This window comes from Ascidiella aspersa, chromosome 6 (genome assembly GCF_963924565.1).
Source record: "Ascidiella aspersa chromosome 6, kaAscAspe10.2, whole genome shotgun sequence".
In the NCBI taxonomy this organism is placed as follows: domain Eukaryota; kingdom Metazoa; phylum Chordata; class Ascidiacea; order Phlebobranchia; family Ascidiidae; genus Ascidiella; species Ascidiella aspersa.
Genome location: NC_139452.1, coordinates 4,702,516 through 4,721,038, shown reverse-complemented (window position 1 = coordinate 4,721,038; position 18,523 = coordinate 4,702,516). Strand labels below are relative to the sequence as shown.

Below are 18,523 nucleotides of genomic sequence, written 5' to 3'. Positions count from 1 at the left end.
TTCTATATATAGATGTTAGATAGAAAATTTATAGCAATGGTGTCTATTTACCCTTGACAATAACTTTTGCCTTTTCTTTAGCAGCGCGCTTGAGATTTGTCGTCTTCTTGCCAGCAGTGCTTGTTTGTTTTTCATCTTCTGAGTCCGAAGATATTTCCTCTTCTCCCCGAAGAGATTTTTCGAGGCGATGCATAATTTTCTTCTCTTGGCTCTGCGAAATAAAAATGTTTGAAATATTTAAATGTGAAAATGTCCCAGCAAAAGGAATTGCATTTCCCCTTTAAATTATTTTTTACATCTTTTTTATCATTTTACTATGCTGTTCCTAGTTTTTAATGGAAAATCAATATTTAAGAACAATAAATAAGTTATTTGTAAAAAAAAACCCAGAAGAATTAGATAATCAAGTTGTAGTTTTGTAAGAATTCAAAACGGTTTTTGTTGTGGTATTAATGAGATATAACACGACAAATAAACTATATTCTAAAGCCTTTAGAAATGATTTGACTTTCTTATCTTTAATAAAACAAAATAAACCCAAACAACGATCAAGTAGTATGTCAGGTTTCTTCACAAGTGATAAGATATTCATAGTATATACATACATATGCGTTAATGTGTAAGCAAGAATAAATTTTTCACTTTTACTATACAAATTACTGCCGAACCTCAGGCAATTGTAGTTGGTTGTTTTCCACTTTGTCAAGAATGACCCCAGAGTAGAGCACACTTTTGAAGTGCAGGTAGTCGAAGTAGGATCGCTTGAAAGTGTTGGTGCCCCCACACTTGTCCAACCACTGAACTCGGAAGGGCTTTGTGATACTGAAGATGCGATTGGGACAGATGCAAAGATAAAATCCACCTAAAAACACCAGGGAAAAAAACTTACACTTTTATTCTTTGAGTGAATGGTTTATTACTAATCTAGTTTTATCAGAAAAAAAGTGCAGGGTTAAATATTCAATCCCTTTGCAAGCATACTAAAATGTCTCAATGACCGTGTGATCCATTTACAAAACTTGTAGTATCCATTTATTGTTTTGTCCCTAAAAAAGCATTATATCAGTATATTAAAGTCAGTGATTCTCACACTTTTTTAGCTTGTGGCACAACAAAGAAAAACAAAAATTTAAAATTTTTCGGGGGCATACTTTCCATAAAATAACGATTTTGTAACTTTAGAATCGCCTGTAATACACGGTAAGGCACTAGATAACATTACTAAAATATTATCAGTTTTATAATGGAGAGTGTATTCAAGTCTCATATGATTGGCCGGCGGCCGCATGCCTATTTGTAATATAAAAACTTTATTTTTAAAACCAATGAGAGTTAAGAGGAACACTTGGGAGTTTGAGAATAACTCACAGTTTGAGAATAACTGATCCAAAAGGTTTTCTTCTACATTAAATTGGCAACATGAATGTAAAAAGTACCAATAAAAACTAACTCATTTAAAAAGGCAAAGAGCAGTTTGATAAAAAAGGTAAGTAAGGTATCAAATTAGCAGCCCACAGATGAAGAGGATTTCACTAACCTACAGAAATAATAAACGATGTAAAATTCCAACAGATGACTTACCGTCTTCATTGCGAACAGCCAGTACCTCTCCCTTCACATAATAAGGAGTGCCGGAGTTCGGAGTCACAGAAGAAGAAGAGGAATCTGACGGCGGATCGTCCCCTTTCTTCTGTTTTGGGGTTGCCGCTGGTGACTGTATTTTCTTGGGTCTCCCCACTTTGCCAACTGGAGAAGCGATAGCGGAAACCTCAAAACTGAAAGAAGTTGTAAAGTGTGTTAAGAGTTTGTCTTATTTAAAGTTATTAATGACCCTAAAATTGGTTTTGTGATTCACATATAAAATGGAAAGATTACACAACAGAGCAAGATTTACAAACAAATAATATATGGAAGCGATAGCAGAGGAGCGATAGCTGAAACCTAGTGTTTGTCTCATTTAGTTATTAATGGCCCTAAAATTATTAAAATTGGAAATCCTAAAAACTACTCAGTTTTGTGAAAGACAAAAACCCCAAATGTATATTTTTTGGTCACAACTATACAGTGTTTTTTTAAGGCTTTACCTAATCACATATAAATAGAAAGATTACACGACAGAGCAAGATTTACAAACAAATAATATATTGGAGTTTTTAAAACAACCCATTTACTGCATGTTACACAACACTTAGTGTTCACCCTGGTATGATCCAATTTATATGCCTTTCTGTCTATGGGCAAACATCATACATTTTCCAAATAACAACTGGGACACATAAAAACAGAAGAGTTGAAATGCACTGTCTGACTGAAGTACCTAACCGAGGTGAAATGAATATTATTTTCACCAAGTAGAAAACATATTAAACCAATACTAATAAATGATGCTTTGGGGAGTGAAATATGTTTATTGTAAAACATTCAAACAATAATATTTTTAGTTTAGTAGGTTTTTACTTTTAGTCCGGTTTGATGTGCAACCAGAATTGTTTGTTATTCACCACTCAGATTTAAGCAGATTCTTTTTATAAGTTGGTAAAAAACAGTTATATTCTAGCGACAAAGAATTGCTGACAATTACAAGGTAGTCAACAAAATTGGCACATTTTGTGTACATTGTGTTAAACCCAGTCCAGCAATCATTTTAATACAAAACAAGAGATATGCTAAAAATCTTGGTTAGCACTTTTGGTATGCACAATTAGATCGGGCAGTTTTGCAGGATTCTTATACTGATAAAGTATAAAATAATTACAGGGTTGCCACAAGCTTACCCGCTTGACATTTTTCTTATTAATGCCAGGTTCAACACAATAAGAAATCATGAAAAAAATAGTATACAACAGAATTTTCTAAAAACATTACTTTACCTAAACATAAAAAATACTTTTTATGTAAATCAATTCAAAGACCCTGTATTTAACACAATATATTTAGTTCAGTAATATCATCGGCTAAACTAATCATGAGTACAGCCTTTAGAAAATTGGTTGACAGCTACAGATTAATTACCAAGATTTGGTAATATTTTAACTTACTCATAATGAGGTGAAGTGACTGAAATATGGCGACGAGGCCGTTTAGATTTTTGTCTGGTCTCCAGAGCTGGAGAAACATTTGCTCCTCGCTTTTCACTTGGTGGACGTCCTCTGCCACGCTTTTCTGTACAACAGACAAAAAAACTGGTTATATGATTGCTTTTAATAACGTGCTGCAATGAGATAACATCAGGTGTATAATATAAAACTAACTTTATGTAGTTTTGGGAAACATCTTTGTATAAATAGGCATACGCAAGCACGTAGTGTTTTAATATTGCGCTAACCTTTTATACATTATTTTCTTTATAATTATTTGGCACCACCCACCACATACAAGTCCAACTTTAGAAAAAACAAATATTGTTCTTATCTTTTTTTAAATGGAATAAACTTACTTCCTTTCACAACAAAATAAGGTTAAAAAAATGTTAAACAATTTAAAATCTGTGTTTAAAAGTGGTATAAAAATTGATCTCTTAATGTTTGTAGTTAAACAAAGCAAATATTTTCCATGTTAATATGAAGTGAGAGTTTTGAATTGCATTAGTCTGAATATAACAGCAACAAGGTTATGCGGAAAGCACCCTGTCACATTTCAGTCAAAATTTGCATACAACAACTTTTCCAGTTACTTGCTAATCAATATGTGCACCAAGCAAAAACATGTTGGCAGATCAAAGGCAATTGAGTTGATAATTCCTTTATATTTTAATTATATATAAGCACTAAGAAACAGTTTTATACTGCGGTCCCCGAATTTTTTATTTGGTGACCCCAATTTCATTTTTTTTTTTCGCATTTTGATGTATGATACAACAAGAGTCAATTAGAATTACATTTCAAATGACTAAATGTTCACATTTCAAGACTCATTGTTAACAAATTTAGCTAAAAAGAGGATTTTACCCATAACTATGCACTTCCTAGCTAAAGTTATTGTTTAAGAAGCCTTATTCATCGCAATATGATGTTCACCAAAATACCTCAAAGACAACCCTGCTTGACTGAGGCTATGCTTGATTCCTTTAAAAAAAACAAGCTTAAACACCATAATGGTGCATCATAAACACAACAGGTTTACTGCAGCAAATACATAAACAATTTTCAGACTAACGGTTGCTTTTTGGCCTTGTACTGCTAAACCTTTATTTCATTTAGTTTTTCTTGTCATTTTTACTTGATAAAATCCTTCAAAACAAGCACCCAGACATCCCTCACGACCCGTTAGGTTTAATACCTTTCACTTGTTGCACAGCATCGGTTTCATCTTTTTCTTTACTTTCATCCCGTGCTGTTTGGTCTTCTTCTTTTTTGTCTTCAACAACCGATTCCTTTGCTTCCTTCTCACTTTCCTTGGCAGAATTTTCGTTGATTGCGCTCGTGTCAATCGTGGCAAGTTCTTTTGGCTCCTTTAAGGATAAAAATAATCTTATTTTGTATGGAATTGTGGAGCGTTTGTTTAAAATATATCACCTTGCCATTTAATGTAAACTATAAATTGAAAATCACATTTTACATCAAAATAACTGTGTTTTTTAATTTGACAAATATTTGACTTCTGATAGGATTAAAAGAAAATCAAAAAGTTATTCGATTTGGACAGAGCATCACATTTTCGTTTTGAGTTTATACAAACAACTTTTTTAGAACCATAAACATAAATTCTGAATAAATAAAACCAACCCCAATCGAGCTTTCTTCAATTTCCGTTGGAGTAACCTCCATTGCTTCACCCTCATCCTTATTTTCCTCTGTCTTTTCTACCGACTCTTTTTCACCCGTGTTTTCGGGTGCAGTGTTTTCTTTGGACTCAACCTCCGATACCTCGGGAGCAACAACTTCCTGCTCTTGGGCAGAATTTGATTCTTGCTCGAGCTCTTTGGGATCTTCAGACTTTTCATGTTTTGCTTCTTCTGTAACTTGCTCCATCGCTTCTTCAGTTGCGGTTTCTTCGCCCAACACTTGCTCAGTGACGACAGGGGCTTCTTCTATTTCTTCGTCTTTTTTGGGTTCTTCGTCAGGCTTTTCTTCAGTTTTATTGGCAACTTCTACAGCTTTAGTTTCGCTGTCATTTTCATCGCCATTTTCTGGGACTTTAACCTCCTGCTGTTCCTTACCATTACTTGAATCTTTTTCTACCGTACCGTTGGCTTCGGTTTGAGGGGCTGGGGTTTCTTGTTCTTGTGGCGGTGAGTCGTTGACTTCTTTTGCTTTTTTGCTGTTGTCATCGGTTGAAAGGTCACTCTCCTTCATTTCAACATCGCTCTGTGAAATTGTCGCGGAAGAATTAACTTCCGATGTTTGTTCTTCCGTGGCACCATCAGCACTTTCACTCATGGTTTCCGGCAAAATTCAGCAGAGAACAAGTGCTATTGACACTAAATGCAACAAAAAATGTAAAATATGAAACATATATATTGTGAAATAAAAGTGTATATACATTTTTATGGAATTCCTAACACCCTATGCTGTTCTTAAGCTGATATATAGATTTTTTGTATATTAGTGATATCTGCATACTATCTACAACAGTGGTTTTCAACCTGGGGGTCGCGACACCCGGGTGGGTCGTTTGCCTTTTCTCTGGGGGTCGCGAAGACGACGATTAAATACCAATCACTATTACGAGAATGTCAATTAATTGCCATAAAAAAATATCTGTAGATATTAGTGAATGTTGTTGACAGTGAATATTTAAACATCAGCAGCCTGGAAGAAAGTTTCGAGACTATTATTTTAACAGTGTAGGCTTACTATTGAGTTCCCGTTATCAATCATAGGTAGCCTACGACAGTGCTTTTCAACCTTTTCTGGAACAGTACACACTTTTATGTTAACTGAAGAACTTGTACAGTACACACACCAGCCAAACTAAGTGAAAAACTCTAACCTGTAATCCAAGTTGCAATTACTTATATTGCGCTATGTTTATTCTCAAATTCAATAAAGACAGAAATCAGAAGCTAAACAAGTGTTTACTGTACTGCAAAAAAACTGCTTGTGACAATAACTAGTTATTACAACACAATCACCATTTTATCACGAAAAATATTTGGGTATGATGTCACAAGTAGAGCCAGATCTCAGGTGTGCTCTGGCAACAACAGAGCCACGTGAGCACGCATAGATAAGCTTGTCGCCAAGATGCAACACTAGCCATCTCACTGATGTTGCCTTGTGCATGAATTTAATAAATGAGTATATTTTTGAACAGAGTGGTACTATAATTTTTGTTATTTTTAATAATATTTTTTTGTTCTATTGCGCATACACAAATGTATTACATATGCAGGAATCTTTTTTTTTTGGAGGGGTCATTTGTTACATTGGGTTGTTAAAATGGGTCGCCGTATGAAAAAGGTTAAAAACCACTGATCTACAACAACCTAAATATTGGCCATTTTTACTTTTAACAATTGAAAAACAATTCGAATTTTCATTTTGAGCAAATAAGCTATGTATTACTCGTTCACAGTCTTAACAACCACCAACTTTAAATGTACAAAGATTAGTAACAAAAACTGCTCAAATAATTGTAAAATTATTTCAAGTTTTAAAACTTAAAAAAAAAAAAAAGATGAAGTTCAGTGCAACCAAATCTATTTACAAGAGCAATGATTCATTAAACAACAAATAAAGTATTTTAATTTGCAAAGCCTTTAGCCCTGAAGTCTAAAATATTAGGTGAAATCCAGCGTGTTGTCAAATTGTATGCAATATTTATTTGGGCGAGATATGGCAATGAAGAAAATGAGAAACAAACTTAAACTATAAACGTGTTATAACACAGTATTCGCAAATGCTGCACAAACAAACGCCATATTTCAATTAACTTTGTTTACGTTGCGCAACGCCCACTGGCGATTCGACAAAATCTGATTACTTTAATCGAAATTTCACCGCTTTAAAGTCAAGTCCAAACGAAACAACACACTACAAACATGATTTTGATTTATTCTCGACAAATTTAGCTGGTTTTGGCGCTCGAATAACCTTAGATCTTTTGATTTGCATATTTCTAATCACTTTTAATGAAGCAACGTGACAAAAAGCAAGTCACCATTTTGCAGAGCAAGCCGGTTTACGCGCGGTTAAGCCTAGAACGGATGAGACAAGTTCTTTCTAGTCCTTGAAAATCAATCTTACCGACTATAAATTCGGTTAAAAACTTAATTATTAGCTCTAGTTAAATATCAAAACCTTAGTTATGCCAAATTGTTGCTGTAAATAATTTATTTTAAGCTAATTCGCTTTTAATATACCGGCGATATGTGAAGGCGGATGAGTCCTAGCTGCTGGGTAATAAATGCCACGTGACTTTCTGTTTCTCCAAACTAAGTCGGAAGTCATGCAATACCCGGGAAAAATTTGGCATCGCACAGAACAATAACTGGTCTTTCCGAACTGATTTTTGAGTCTATAAGCCTATGTAAAACTAAGATAAAATCATACCACCCCAAACTGTCTTTTTTGCCTATTTCAACCACGTTAATGCAATATTTTCGAATCTAAATGTGTTAGGATTCTAGACCAGCGCCGGTTTCTTGCCTTAGCTTATTTTGATACAATAGTTTTAGCCCAAAGTCGTCCTGCGCCCCATCGTATCCCTGAAATTAAAAGTTTAAGCAACTTGAACATCCTATAGGCGTTATTTCGGTTTGCGCGAACCCATACCATCTTTGTAATGTAACTTTTTTATTGAAAGTAACGCCTCTCAAACTAATAGCTCTAACAAAACAAACGAGCTATGTGGTGTTCCCAAGGTTACTTTATCTGGCGTCACGTTTATGTGTAACCTTGTGATGTCATGTTTTGACGTTACTTTGTGGACATAAATTTTGACGTATTTTTGTGACGTCAAGTTATGACGTATCACTGTACTTCCAAACTCGCGCTCAACTCTTCACTAACCTTAAAACTGTGTTTCAAATAACTGCTGCCTCTAAAAACCGCACAACAAAGCATATATTTATAAAATTTATATTTTATTTTTCGCACGGCGGGTAACAATATATGCATTGCACTTGGATAAATAAAAAGGAGCATCAGTACATAGATGTCCCCAACGTGAGATTTAAGCAGCTGTTATGAAAAAGCACCGAACAAATATAGAACAATCGGTTTCTATGTGTCAGTTTTGGGTGTCCGAGTTAAACATAACTAGATTAATCATTTTATCTACTACTTGTAGTGAAGAGGTCCGTTTACTTTAGATGGGAGCCCATACCCGATGCCAAATGGTATTACTGATTAAAATGTCGGCCGCAGCTAAACCTTGCCTAATACAAATACCTTTAAACGTTTAAATGTAATCTATTTTGCTTATCTGATCAGACGAACAAATGAGTATCGCTATCAGAAGAAAATACACACTATTCGACATTAATACTTATAGCTGTGATTCTTGCACTGAGAGAACCCCAAAAAGTCGGCAGTAGACGCAAGTATACAAAATATCCTGGGGTAAGATTCGAACCCACGACCTTCGGCATTTCGGCTGTTATGGTTTGTCAACCGCTTTCAGTTTTTCACTTGTGTAAAGAATGCTGCATACTGCTGACAATGGTTCCACGAAATATAAGAAGATTGTAAACTGTTTTTCCAAAGTATTGCCAGCTACGTCTGTATCTTCATATTTTTGCTCTTTGCTTCTGTGACCATCGCGAGAAGACTCTGGTAGCTTGTGACGTTATCCAGGTTAACCCCGCAGTCTTTAACCTACAACAAGAAATAATTTGTCGACATCACATCATAATGAACACACCATTCTTAACAAAAATTGATTTTACGACCTTACAAAAAATAATAACCAGTTTAAAAAGGTGGTAATGACTTTTTCCGCCTACCTATTAATCATAACGTTTTTTTAATGGTTTACAAATTAACATACGGTCTGGTTTGCAGAAACAGCGTTGTTCTTTATTTAAATCGAATCCTTATGTCAGTTGGTTTTTCACGTATTTCATTATTACAATTACAGTTATATTCCCAAAGGCAGCAACGTTTATCGAAACGTTTCAAACTGCATCAATATCTAATCATGCATAAATAAGGGTTTAACGAAGTAAAAAAACGATATTAAACAAAACGTAGAACTCTAATACTCGTCTTCAGTGTTTTGGGGGACCGAAACGGTCCCCTTGGGGGAATTGGGACTTTTCAACAGAGATATTTGAAACGTTTACAATGCCACCTACTTAGATTTTCCATGTGCTTTGTAGTGATCCAAGTCGTGATCTAATTTTTGCGGCATTAAAGTATGGGGCCCCATTTCTAATTAATTGTGCACCTTACAGGTGACCTCTGAGTTGAATGTGATTGAAAACATATAAAACACTGTTTGGGCCGTTTTACCACCAGCAGTTTGCAGACGTGCGTTGCCTATACAACACTTTGCGTTTCTTAATTGTGATAGTAAACAGCCAAAACCTTTAAAAAGAAGTTGCTTTAATGTTCACCTGATTGCCGTAACTTGTGACGTCCAGAAAGAGTTGCAGTCGTATCTTATCGTCGTCGGACAGAGACTCGTTCCCGGATGCAAGGGATGAGAGGTTGCCGGAGGAGGACTTTGCACTGCGCATCTTCTGCAAACGCATCAGACTTTCTTCCATCTTGCGCACTGAGGTTAGGACGTCGGACACAACCGAGTTGTACCTGAGTTATGAACGAAAGGTTTTGAATGATGTAACGATTTTTTTCGTATTGTACGCAGCGTTATTAGCAAGTTGAAACACTTTTAAGTTAAGGGATCTCCCGCAGACTATAAACTGTAAAAGAAAGATTCTTGTTTTCGTATCAGATTATGTTAAGACTCAACATATTTCTATTAACATTTTAGGAAATGATTTTATTTTTTATACCTGTATTTTTTATAAACAGTCTTAACACGTGTTGTAAACTAGTCATTTTGAAATGACTTAAATCCCAGTCAGGTCATTCGTAAAATAACCAAGTTTAACTCAAGTCTTTTGTAAATGTACTTTAGTCCAGGTCAATTCTTTGCAATAAATCACAAGTCAAGTCCTAGTACAGTTATAATTATAGCAAGTCCAAATCAGGTCCTTGTAATAAAAAGTGAACTTTAAACTACTAAATTGCTAAACTAGCTCGATTACTAGAAACAACCCAAATCACAAAACAACAAAAACGCAGCATATAGTAAGCAAATTGTTAATAGAAAATTTAAGATGATTTTATAACAAAAAATGCTAACGGATTGTTTAATTAATTATTTATTTGTGCCTGAAAAACTTTCTGAATCCTTTGAAGTAATATACACACAATTAAGCTCTAGAAATAACAAATACATAAAAATAATATACGCCCACGCCCCACACTGATTTAACACAATATCTAAGAAAAATTAACACACCAACTAAAAATAGTTTTATCTAAATACGAATTTCAACTTTCACGTTTCCTTACTTTTCAGACACGTTGATGGTTACTTTGGTGAGCCAGTCGGACAATACGTTGGACCCCATGTGTTGGTGAATCTCGTTGTGGAATGCTGTGATTGGCTTCGTTACGGCAACCACGTAACTTGAAGGGTCCGTAGGTGCTTGCCTGTGTGCAATGTTAGTTAGAGAATTTTCATAGTTATTCCTATGTTAATTTTTATGGTTATTTCCTATGATTAGAATTTTGATTTTTGCACACTCGTAAATATAAGGTAATGTCCGATACTTAATTCGATAGCAAATCCCGTCATTAAAACGAAGGTCAATGTATAGTGCAAACAAGAACACAAAGATTTAAATATTTTATTTAACAAGGTTTTCTTGCAGGTAAAATTTTATAGCAAGGTCAAAAATTAGCTACTCTGTAAGTAGCCTTGTAAACTAACGTTAAATTTGCAGTAAGTAACATTACCTGTTGGTCTTCCTGTACAGCCGTGGTACATCCTGTGCAGGTTTTAGGTGCATTATTGATTGCGAGGTTAGGGTTGTGATTATGTAATCCACAAAGTTTTCTTTGCACTTGGTTAAATCTTCTAACGTCGCTGTCAGAGCATCTGCAAAAATGGCAAATTAAAAGAATCATTTTATATCACCAATAAAAAGGGAGCCAGACTAGTTAATTTATCTAAATATCAATTTATTAAAAAAAATGATCCTTATTTAATCAAATGACTTCTTTCTGAAATAAATACCTTTTTTGTTTTAATAACATACAGTTTAAAAAAACGGAATTCACTGCATCCAAAAGAAATACTAGAATAAAACAATGATTCAATCCATAAGCAAATGCTACAAAAAAAATAATTTCACAATCTAATTTTATAATAAAGCCAATTACAGATGCAGGTGTCATTTTAAATGTTTCAAAACGTATACTTAATACGTCTTAACCTGCAACCATTATGCAACATAATTTTATACCGAAATACCTATTGACTTTCACCAGTCTGTGTTACCTTTTAGTATAGTTGTATCCTTAAGACCTTGTTTCCGTGCGTGGGGTTCAATAGTTTCGGTGAACAAGTTGTTTACATTTTGACATAAAATTTCCAAATCGATGACAACACCCGCTATTTGGTTCAGTGTTAACTTATCGTCTTGTCCAGTAGTCAACCCTTTATTATTTCCCACCTGTAAAGAATATAATCGTTAAACTAAAAAAATTGCAAAATTCTTTGTATAAAATGCAAGAGTCACCTTTTAGGGTGATTAAAAAGGTTAACACAAGCATATTTGTTTGATACAACAAAAAAGTAAACAAAGTGGTGAACAAACTTTTTTTTATTGTTTACTACATTATTTATTATAATATCATTTAGCTACGCTAAGACTAAAATAAAAAAAAAATAGTAGAAGCTTGTAGTAGAAGTAATAAGTCAAAATAAGCTTTCAAAGAATTGCAGATAAATGCAAAAAAAGCATGTTATAAAGTAATAATGAATACATTTAATATAGTACACTGAAAGCCAGTGCAAATTCACCGAATCTGTCGATCATTGATGTGTGTACATATGTTTCATTGTATATACATTTAACATAGATTTTTGGGGGTTGCAATTTTTAGAATAGCTTATCATTAGCTTATATAGAATTAGTCAAATAGGGCCATTTGCAAAGATTTTTTTACAAAAAAAAAACGATGATAAATATTACTTACCTGGTTGACATTTTGCGATTTCACCCAGGTGCTGTATCTGGCCAAGAGTTGTAGTGTGAGCTTCCAAAACCTGTGCAGCAAACCAGCTAAGAAGATGTCATCCTTCCAACACTTGCCGATGCATTGCCATAGCACTGAGCTTATGTTTAACCTGAGACAAGAAAGTGGTGTTTAGTAACAGTCAAGGAATACGTGTAAAGCATCGGGTAAACTAGCATAAAATTGGAAATAAACTCAATCACCCTTTTCAAATTTCTTGCCTAAAAAAAGAAGTGAACAAATGGACACAACTTTTCATACAATTTTCGCAATTGCCTCAAAAAAGTTTCAATCCTGTAGTTTAGGAAAATTCAAAACATTTAAGACGTTTATCAGCAATACTTAAAACAGTAGCATAATGTTTGATTTTTATTTGACACAAAAAAGGGCGGAAAATATGTCAAAAGATGGTTTTAACAAAATTTGTGTATTAAATACATGAACAAACCTGTAAGTATCCCCTCCAGAACTTGGTTTGGTGGGTGTGCCAATGGCATCCTCCAATTGACCTCCGATATCTTGAAATCTATACAAATCACAGATTTAAAAAATATTAATAGTTAAGGTATAGTAATATTTTTTTAAATTTTCTTGCAATTTTGTGTTACATACTGCTCATAGTTGCAGATAGGGAAAGTAAAAAACAAACAAACACATGTTTTATATAGTTGAATATTTCTTAAAATTTGCCTGAGGTGCACCTGGCAGCATTCCATGCCGCAACAATGATGGACAAAACTTATTTTAAAGCAAAATATCATATTTTGGAACAACATAGAACTTTTACATCCCTATTCATTAATTCAATATACCTTTTTCGATTAAGGTTACAAATAGAAGGAACAATGTCCGACCTGATTTGGAAGTACACGGGTAAGCTCCAGTGCGTCATAAGGGCCTGGAATGCCTCGCACTGTCGTAAACGCTGAACACTTGCCTGCGAACCGCATTGACGCTCAAAGTTTCTTACAAACTCCATGCACAGGCAGTACCGCTGGTAAAAAGAAGCACATGTTCAAACAATAAAACTGGTAGGTGTGATGTATTTTTCGGTGTAAATCTTTTTAATATTTTTTTCAGACATTTATAAGTAACACATACTTTATAAGAAAACTTTTAAAAGAAACATTTAAAAGTTTTGAATGTATTTCCAAAAAACAAAACACTATAACAAACATTTTCAAGTATTTTTACTACTAATAGGCATTTAAATAGCAGTTGTTAAAAATGTACACAGGGAGCCAAAGGTGCTGACTAAAATTAGTCTGTCAAATTAGGATCTTAAACATCCAAGACCAGGCTAGTTTAGAATGTTAACCATTTGGATTTTAGAAGATTGTTTTTTAATACAATATACATCTGTTAGCAGAGTATTTTGTGATATATTATGTAGCGGTGTTTTTTCTGTGGCGAATGCTGTAAGCCTTATTAGGTAACCATGACCTTGTATTAAGAGAAATTCTATAACTACGAAAGGTACAATGTTGACTAAAATAGGGTAACTTCAAAAAACATGACCTGGTCTAGTGTTGAAATTCATTAAAAATAGCCATAACTTGATAAAACTTTGCAGGCTTAAATATTCGTTAAAATACTAAAAAAGTAATTAAGGACATGACTTACAGCATGGAATTTGTCGGGGTCACCTGACGCAAAGAGATCTGGCAAATGTCTTTCCATGGAGAGGACAATTTCAGGCCAAGCGGAATTTACAATGAAGTCGTAACCAGGGATTCCTCTGTACTGGTCACCTTGCCTAAAAAATTGAATATATAAATAATTTAAATATTTTTCAGCATAGTAACTGCAAGTTAGAGAGAATTTTTTTTTTTTTTTTTTTTTTTTGTCATTTTAAAAATGAAGCAGTTGGGTGGTGGATTAAAACCAATTAAAGTAAAAAAAAATCATCAAATTGTAATAAAAACTCTACTCAGATATTTACATTTTACAAAACAACATTTCAAGAACAAAACGTTCTTGTAAAAAATTTCAATAAAATAGTTTAACAGCATACCTGTTTTTCCTCCCTGATGTTATGTCGCAAAGTAATCGTAGCTGGTTAGGAACTAATTCCAGGATCTTAAAGAACATTGGATTCAAGTTTGGGACGGCCACATTACCTTGCTGTTCTTGCATGATCTTAAAATAAAAGACTAACTTACTATAAACTTCCAATTTACTTGAAATAGTTTGTTTAAAATGTTTTAAAAACAAACTGATATTTTATATTCAGAAATCCTCTGACCACGCCAGATTAAACAAAACTGTAATTCATTTCTAAATTGTTAAAATGTGTCATAACGAAACGAAGCCTGTGATGGACTTTTCTGACATAAAACTAGAGCAGATATTAGTAAAAAAAAATCCATGTCAAGCATCGGAGTTGAAAACATTCACTTAAAATGTAAAAATGTTTCAAATTTGGAAAAGGACCAATACTAAAATCATTAAAAAAATTCAACCAAAAAATAGTCTTTAAAAATCAAGTAACAAAACTAAAAAAAGTCATTCATATGATGATGTCCTAAATTAATTAAACACTGACTGTCGAGACATATATTAAACCTCACAGTTTACTGTTTTCTGTCAGCATTTATTTCTGGTCAAAACAATAAATTTACCCTGTCCATCTGAGGCTTGACCACATGGTTTCGAACCAAGTTTTCAGCGTCTGGGATTTTTCCAATAAGTGCATAAGAGTTGAGGCATCTGTGGATGTGTGTTCCTTCCATTTCCGATATTCCACGAACTAGTTCTCCTTCCAGACTGCTCTGGAGGTAGCTTGTGAGATCGGAAATCCTCTAAAACAATAAAAAATGTGTGTTTTTTTTAGGCTTAGCTGTAATTCAAAATCGCAGATTTAGGTTTGTTGCCTTTAAGTAGTAAGGAATTATCTTTAAAAGTGAAATAAATGCTGCAGTTTATTGCAGTTTATATTTTAATTTTACATAGACAAGACAATGATGAGTTAATAATTTTTTACATTAAAATCACATCCACATTTTATATAGATTATGGATTTTTTTACTTTAAACATAAACTAAATAAATTCAATCATTCAAGTTATCAACTGAGGTCAGGTTTTTTAGAACAAAGCATATTTACCGGCCGTATAGCGTTAAGAACAGGCAATCCTCTGCAGTAAGTTGTGTGATGTTGTAACTGGTTAAACTCCCCAGCCACTCTCTCAAGAATCTGTGTAATAAGAACAAACCAGTTTTAAATAAAACAAAGACTCCTAAAGTTATAGAAGCCTGATTAAAAATATATTTATATTTATACACAAGTAAAAACAAATTTGCGATTAAAATAATAACACAACAAAAATTGCCACTTGAAACAAAAACACATAGGATTTCGTACCTGTCCTGTATTTGTATCTTCGGACCGTTGAATGTGCTCAATTTTCTCGATGGACTGAAGTAAACCTTGCATGTGTCCGAGCAATTTACGCTTTTCCGAGACGCACTTTTGCTTTTCCAGAGCAATTTCAAACTCTTCGATTTCCTGATGCACCACACTTTGGACTTCCTTCATTCAAACAAAAAAATACTTTTAACAGTTTGACTTAATTTGAAAAAAGTAGGCTTACATAAGAGTTGGCTGATAACTTTAGATTAAATTTGAAACATTTCAGAGATAGATTTTTTCATAATTTTTTTATTATTTATTTGCTAAACCTCCACACAAAAATAGCTATTGGATTATGTCTACTGTTTGGTTTGTGTGTTTGAAATAGAATCCTTTTCCTTTTTTCATGATTTAAAGGGGTGTTTGGTTATTTTAATCTAAATCTACTATGAAATATCTTTTGTTAATCAAAACTTACTGTAACATCTACTTTTATTGTCTGCAATGGGGTACGTAACTGTCCAATAGCTTTTTCCATTCCGACCTGCAAAATAATATATTTCAATATTTTCTTAAATTTTGAAATACAAAAAAAAATACAAAAAATCAAACATTTTTTTAAATAATAGTTGTTCTTTTATGTCTCTCCTCTTAATGAAAAAATACAAAATAAACTAAAAAAAATCTTAAATCCCTATACATGACTTACTAAGTTGCCGGAGAGGTTAACAAAGTCTGCATAGTCCTTGTTGATAAGCTCAATCATGGCATTCTTGAGCAGCTTAAAGTAGACTTCCAAATCTTGCCGCAATGTTTCCAGTTGAACATGTTTGCGGCAATCGGCAACAAAATGATCAACGCTGAAGTCACTCTTGGAAACAAATAGTCACATTTTACAATATTTTCAAAAGAAAAAACAATCAAACATCACTCCTGTAAAAGTAAACCCTTACTAAAACAATAATTCATTTTTTTCAGTTTTTGTAATTTATTTAGACAAAGGCCCCAACCATTAGACTAAACAAATTTACCAAACATATTATATAAACTTCAAACCAACATAAAAATACTCAATATAATCTCGTCAGAAAATATATCTATATATAATAGAAAACGAAAATCTTAGAATTAAGCAACAACAACTTAACAATGATCAACACTATATAAAATATTTGGTAAAAAATGCAAATTTACTTATTTTTTTCAAGCCTCTAAAATTATGTCAAAAGATATATCATTTTTAAAACACAGACTGTACAACAAAATCTGCTTCGAAAGTCAGGTCATCTTTTTTACCTGCATAAACTCATTTTTATCGAAGCTGAGTGATCCAGCAGGTGAAGGCAGCAACATCAAAGCTGAAGAGGCAGATTTTTCGGCCATTTGAAATAAAATTCTACTTTAAATAAACAATGAATATATGTTTCCTGTTGCTGAGAAAAAATAATAATTAAGAATTGGTAAATTTTAAAGAGTATAAGTTCGAAAAGTTTTAATCATTTTTTTAACATTGGGCAGTAGTGCATATGGCTGGATTTCATATTTATTGTGTTGAATAGGACTCTTTAGTTTTGATTGCTTTTATATCTACAAAACGGCATTCAAAGGTGTTCAGTAATAATTTCCACTAGGTATTTTGTTAGCAAGAATCAAAATGCATTGTTTAGTCTATTTTTTTATGAACATAGTCTATTATGTAGATGTGTAATCCACCGCCATTCAACCAAATATAACATGTTTAAAAATCAAACGTTTTTTATATTATACTGAAGTTATAAGGGTACAATGGTGTATTACCAAATACAAAGTAAATTTCACATTCGTTTTCAAGTTGGTAATAAAGTCGAACTGTGCAAGTTACTTGCATAACTTCACATCGATTTTACAGTTGCTTCAAATTAGGCCTACCATATTGTCAGCACCCAAAAAGAGGACACTTTTTGCCGGCAAGTAAAACAAAAGTAGAATTGTTACGTTTGAGTTTGATGATGTTTTCTTTACAAAAAACAGACACAAAAACAACAAATCAAATTTATATTTCAGATTCAGCCCATTATTACCTTGCGGTTCCCTTAACTTTTGCCAATAAGGAATTATCATTTTTTAACAACATCAATTTTCAATTTGTTGGAAAAACTTTTGGCGCTCTTTCACTTATGTACGTGAAAAGTTATGCCAAAAAAAATAATAATAATACCGCATACCACAACGCATATTGTTTGGGTTAGGGTGCAGGTTAGCGTTTGGGTGAGGGTGGGTCAAGCAATATTATGTTTATTATTAATAATAACTTGACCCACCCTCAACCAAACGCTAACCCTAACCCAAACAATATGCGTTGTGGTATGCGGCATTTGAAGAAATTTTTTTTTATTAATTTTTACGTGCAATGGTGAAAGAGCGCCAAACTTTTTTAAAGCAGCAGTTTAGAATGTTTCTTGGCTGCAGTATTTTCTTTGAAATAAATACAACGTCTCGCCTAAAAGTCTAGTTGAAAGTATAAGCAACTAAGTCGAAATGCAAAAAATTAGGACATTTGGGCATTTTTGAGCATCCTAGGACCATTCACCTTTTTTTGAGAAAAGAGGACAAATCTCCCTAAAAGAGGACATATGGTAGGCCTACTTAAAATAAGATGTTTTCTCGGTAATTTTTAGTTTTTAAAACTGTGTCGCACATCAGTTCGTATGGACGTTTTTCCAGCCGTTGACGATTGTGGTCCACTGGGAAACAACAAATTACGTGAATTTAGTGCAAGTAATTTTATACAAACCATGCTGTAGCAGCCAATGTTTTGTAATTCTTTTAAACCCTCTTCTGCAAATTGAGTTTGCATTCCACGAATATGAAATTCACGCATGAACGCACAAGGTCACGCACCAATGCAAATTGAGCAAATAATAAAGTTGTCAATTTCTGTTATAAATAAAAGATTAAACTTTACTGCTTGGTGTCGTTTTACGCCTTTAACTGAC

The 18,523-nt window shown here is 33.4% G+C and overlaps 2 protein-coding genes across 2 annotated transcripts in view; both read right to left on the bottom strand.

Moving 5' to 3' along the window:
• The window catches only part of LOC146139285 (poly [ADP-ribose] polymerase tankyrase-like), a 41,733-nt gene extending 36,355 nt beyond the window's left edge, over window positions 1–5,378 (bottom strand). Inside the window, exons 1-6 of the mRNA XM_083391786.1 lie at window positions 4,725–5,378; window positions 4,279–4,450; window positions 3,039–3,162; window positions 1,582–1,775; window positions 669–862; window positions 52–211 (exon numbers count right to left, since the gene is read on the bottom strand). Coding sequence (XP_083247912.1) covers window positions 52–211; window positions 669–862; window positions 1,582–1,775; window positions 3,039–3,162; window positions 4,279–4,450; window positions 4,725–5,378 — 1,498 coding nt within the window. The remainder of the gene's footprint in view (window positions 1–51; window positions 212–668; window positions 863–1,581; window positions 1,776–3,038; window positions 3,163–4,278; window positions 4,451–4,724) is intronic.
• A 2,793-nt stretch (window positions 5,379–8,171) lies between these two features.
• LOC146139284 (conserved oligomeric Golgi complex subunit 2-like) lies at window positions 8,172–16,983 on the bottom strand. Its single transcript, XM_083391844.1, has 16 exons — window positions 16,845–16,983; window positions 16,258–16,419; window positions 16,027–16,092; window positions 15,561–15,728; window positions 15,303–15,392; window positions 14,819–14,998; window positions 14,212–14,336; window positions 13,821–13,953; window positions 13,052–13,191; window positions 12,646–12,723; window positions 12,159–12,309; window positions 11,458–11,632; window positions 10,914–11,055; window positions 10,467–10,607; window positions 9,500–9,695; window positions 8,172–8,759 (listed from the first exon to the last, which is right to left on the bottom strand). Exons 1-16 carry the CDS (start codon window positions 16,929–16,931, stop codon window positions 8,658–8,660), a joined length of 2,136 nt encoding a protein of 711 aa, XP_083247970.1. The 5' UTR covers window positions 16,932–16,983; the 3' UTR covers window positions 8,172–8,657.
• Between the last annotated feature and the right edge of the window lie 1,540 nt (window positions 16,984–18,523).

Coding starts and splice junctions, on each gene's coding strand:
- LOC146139284 (XM_083391844.1), bottom strand. CDS start 16,931: ATGGCCGAAAAATCTGCCTCTTCAGCTTTGATGTTGCTGCCTTCACCT. Junction 14,999..15,302: donor TTCTTAACGCTATACGGCCG/GTAAATATGCTT, acceptor TTATTGTTTTAG/AGGATTTCCGATCTCACAAG. Junction 11,056..11,457: donor GGATACAACTATACTAAAAG/GTAACACAGACT, acceptor CCATTTTTGCAG/ATGCTCTGACAGCGACGTTA.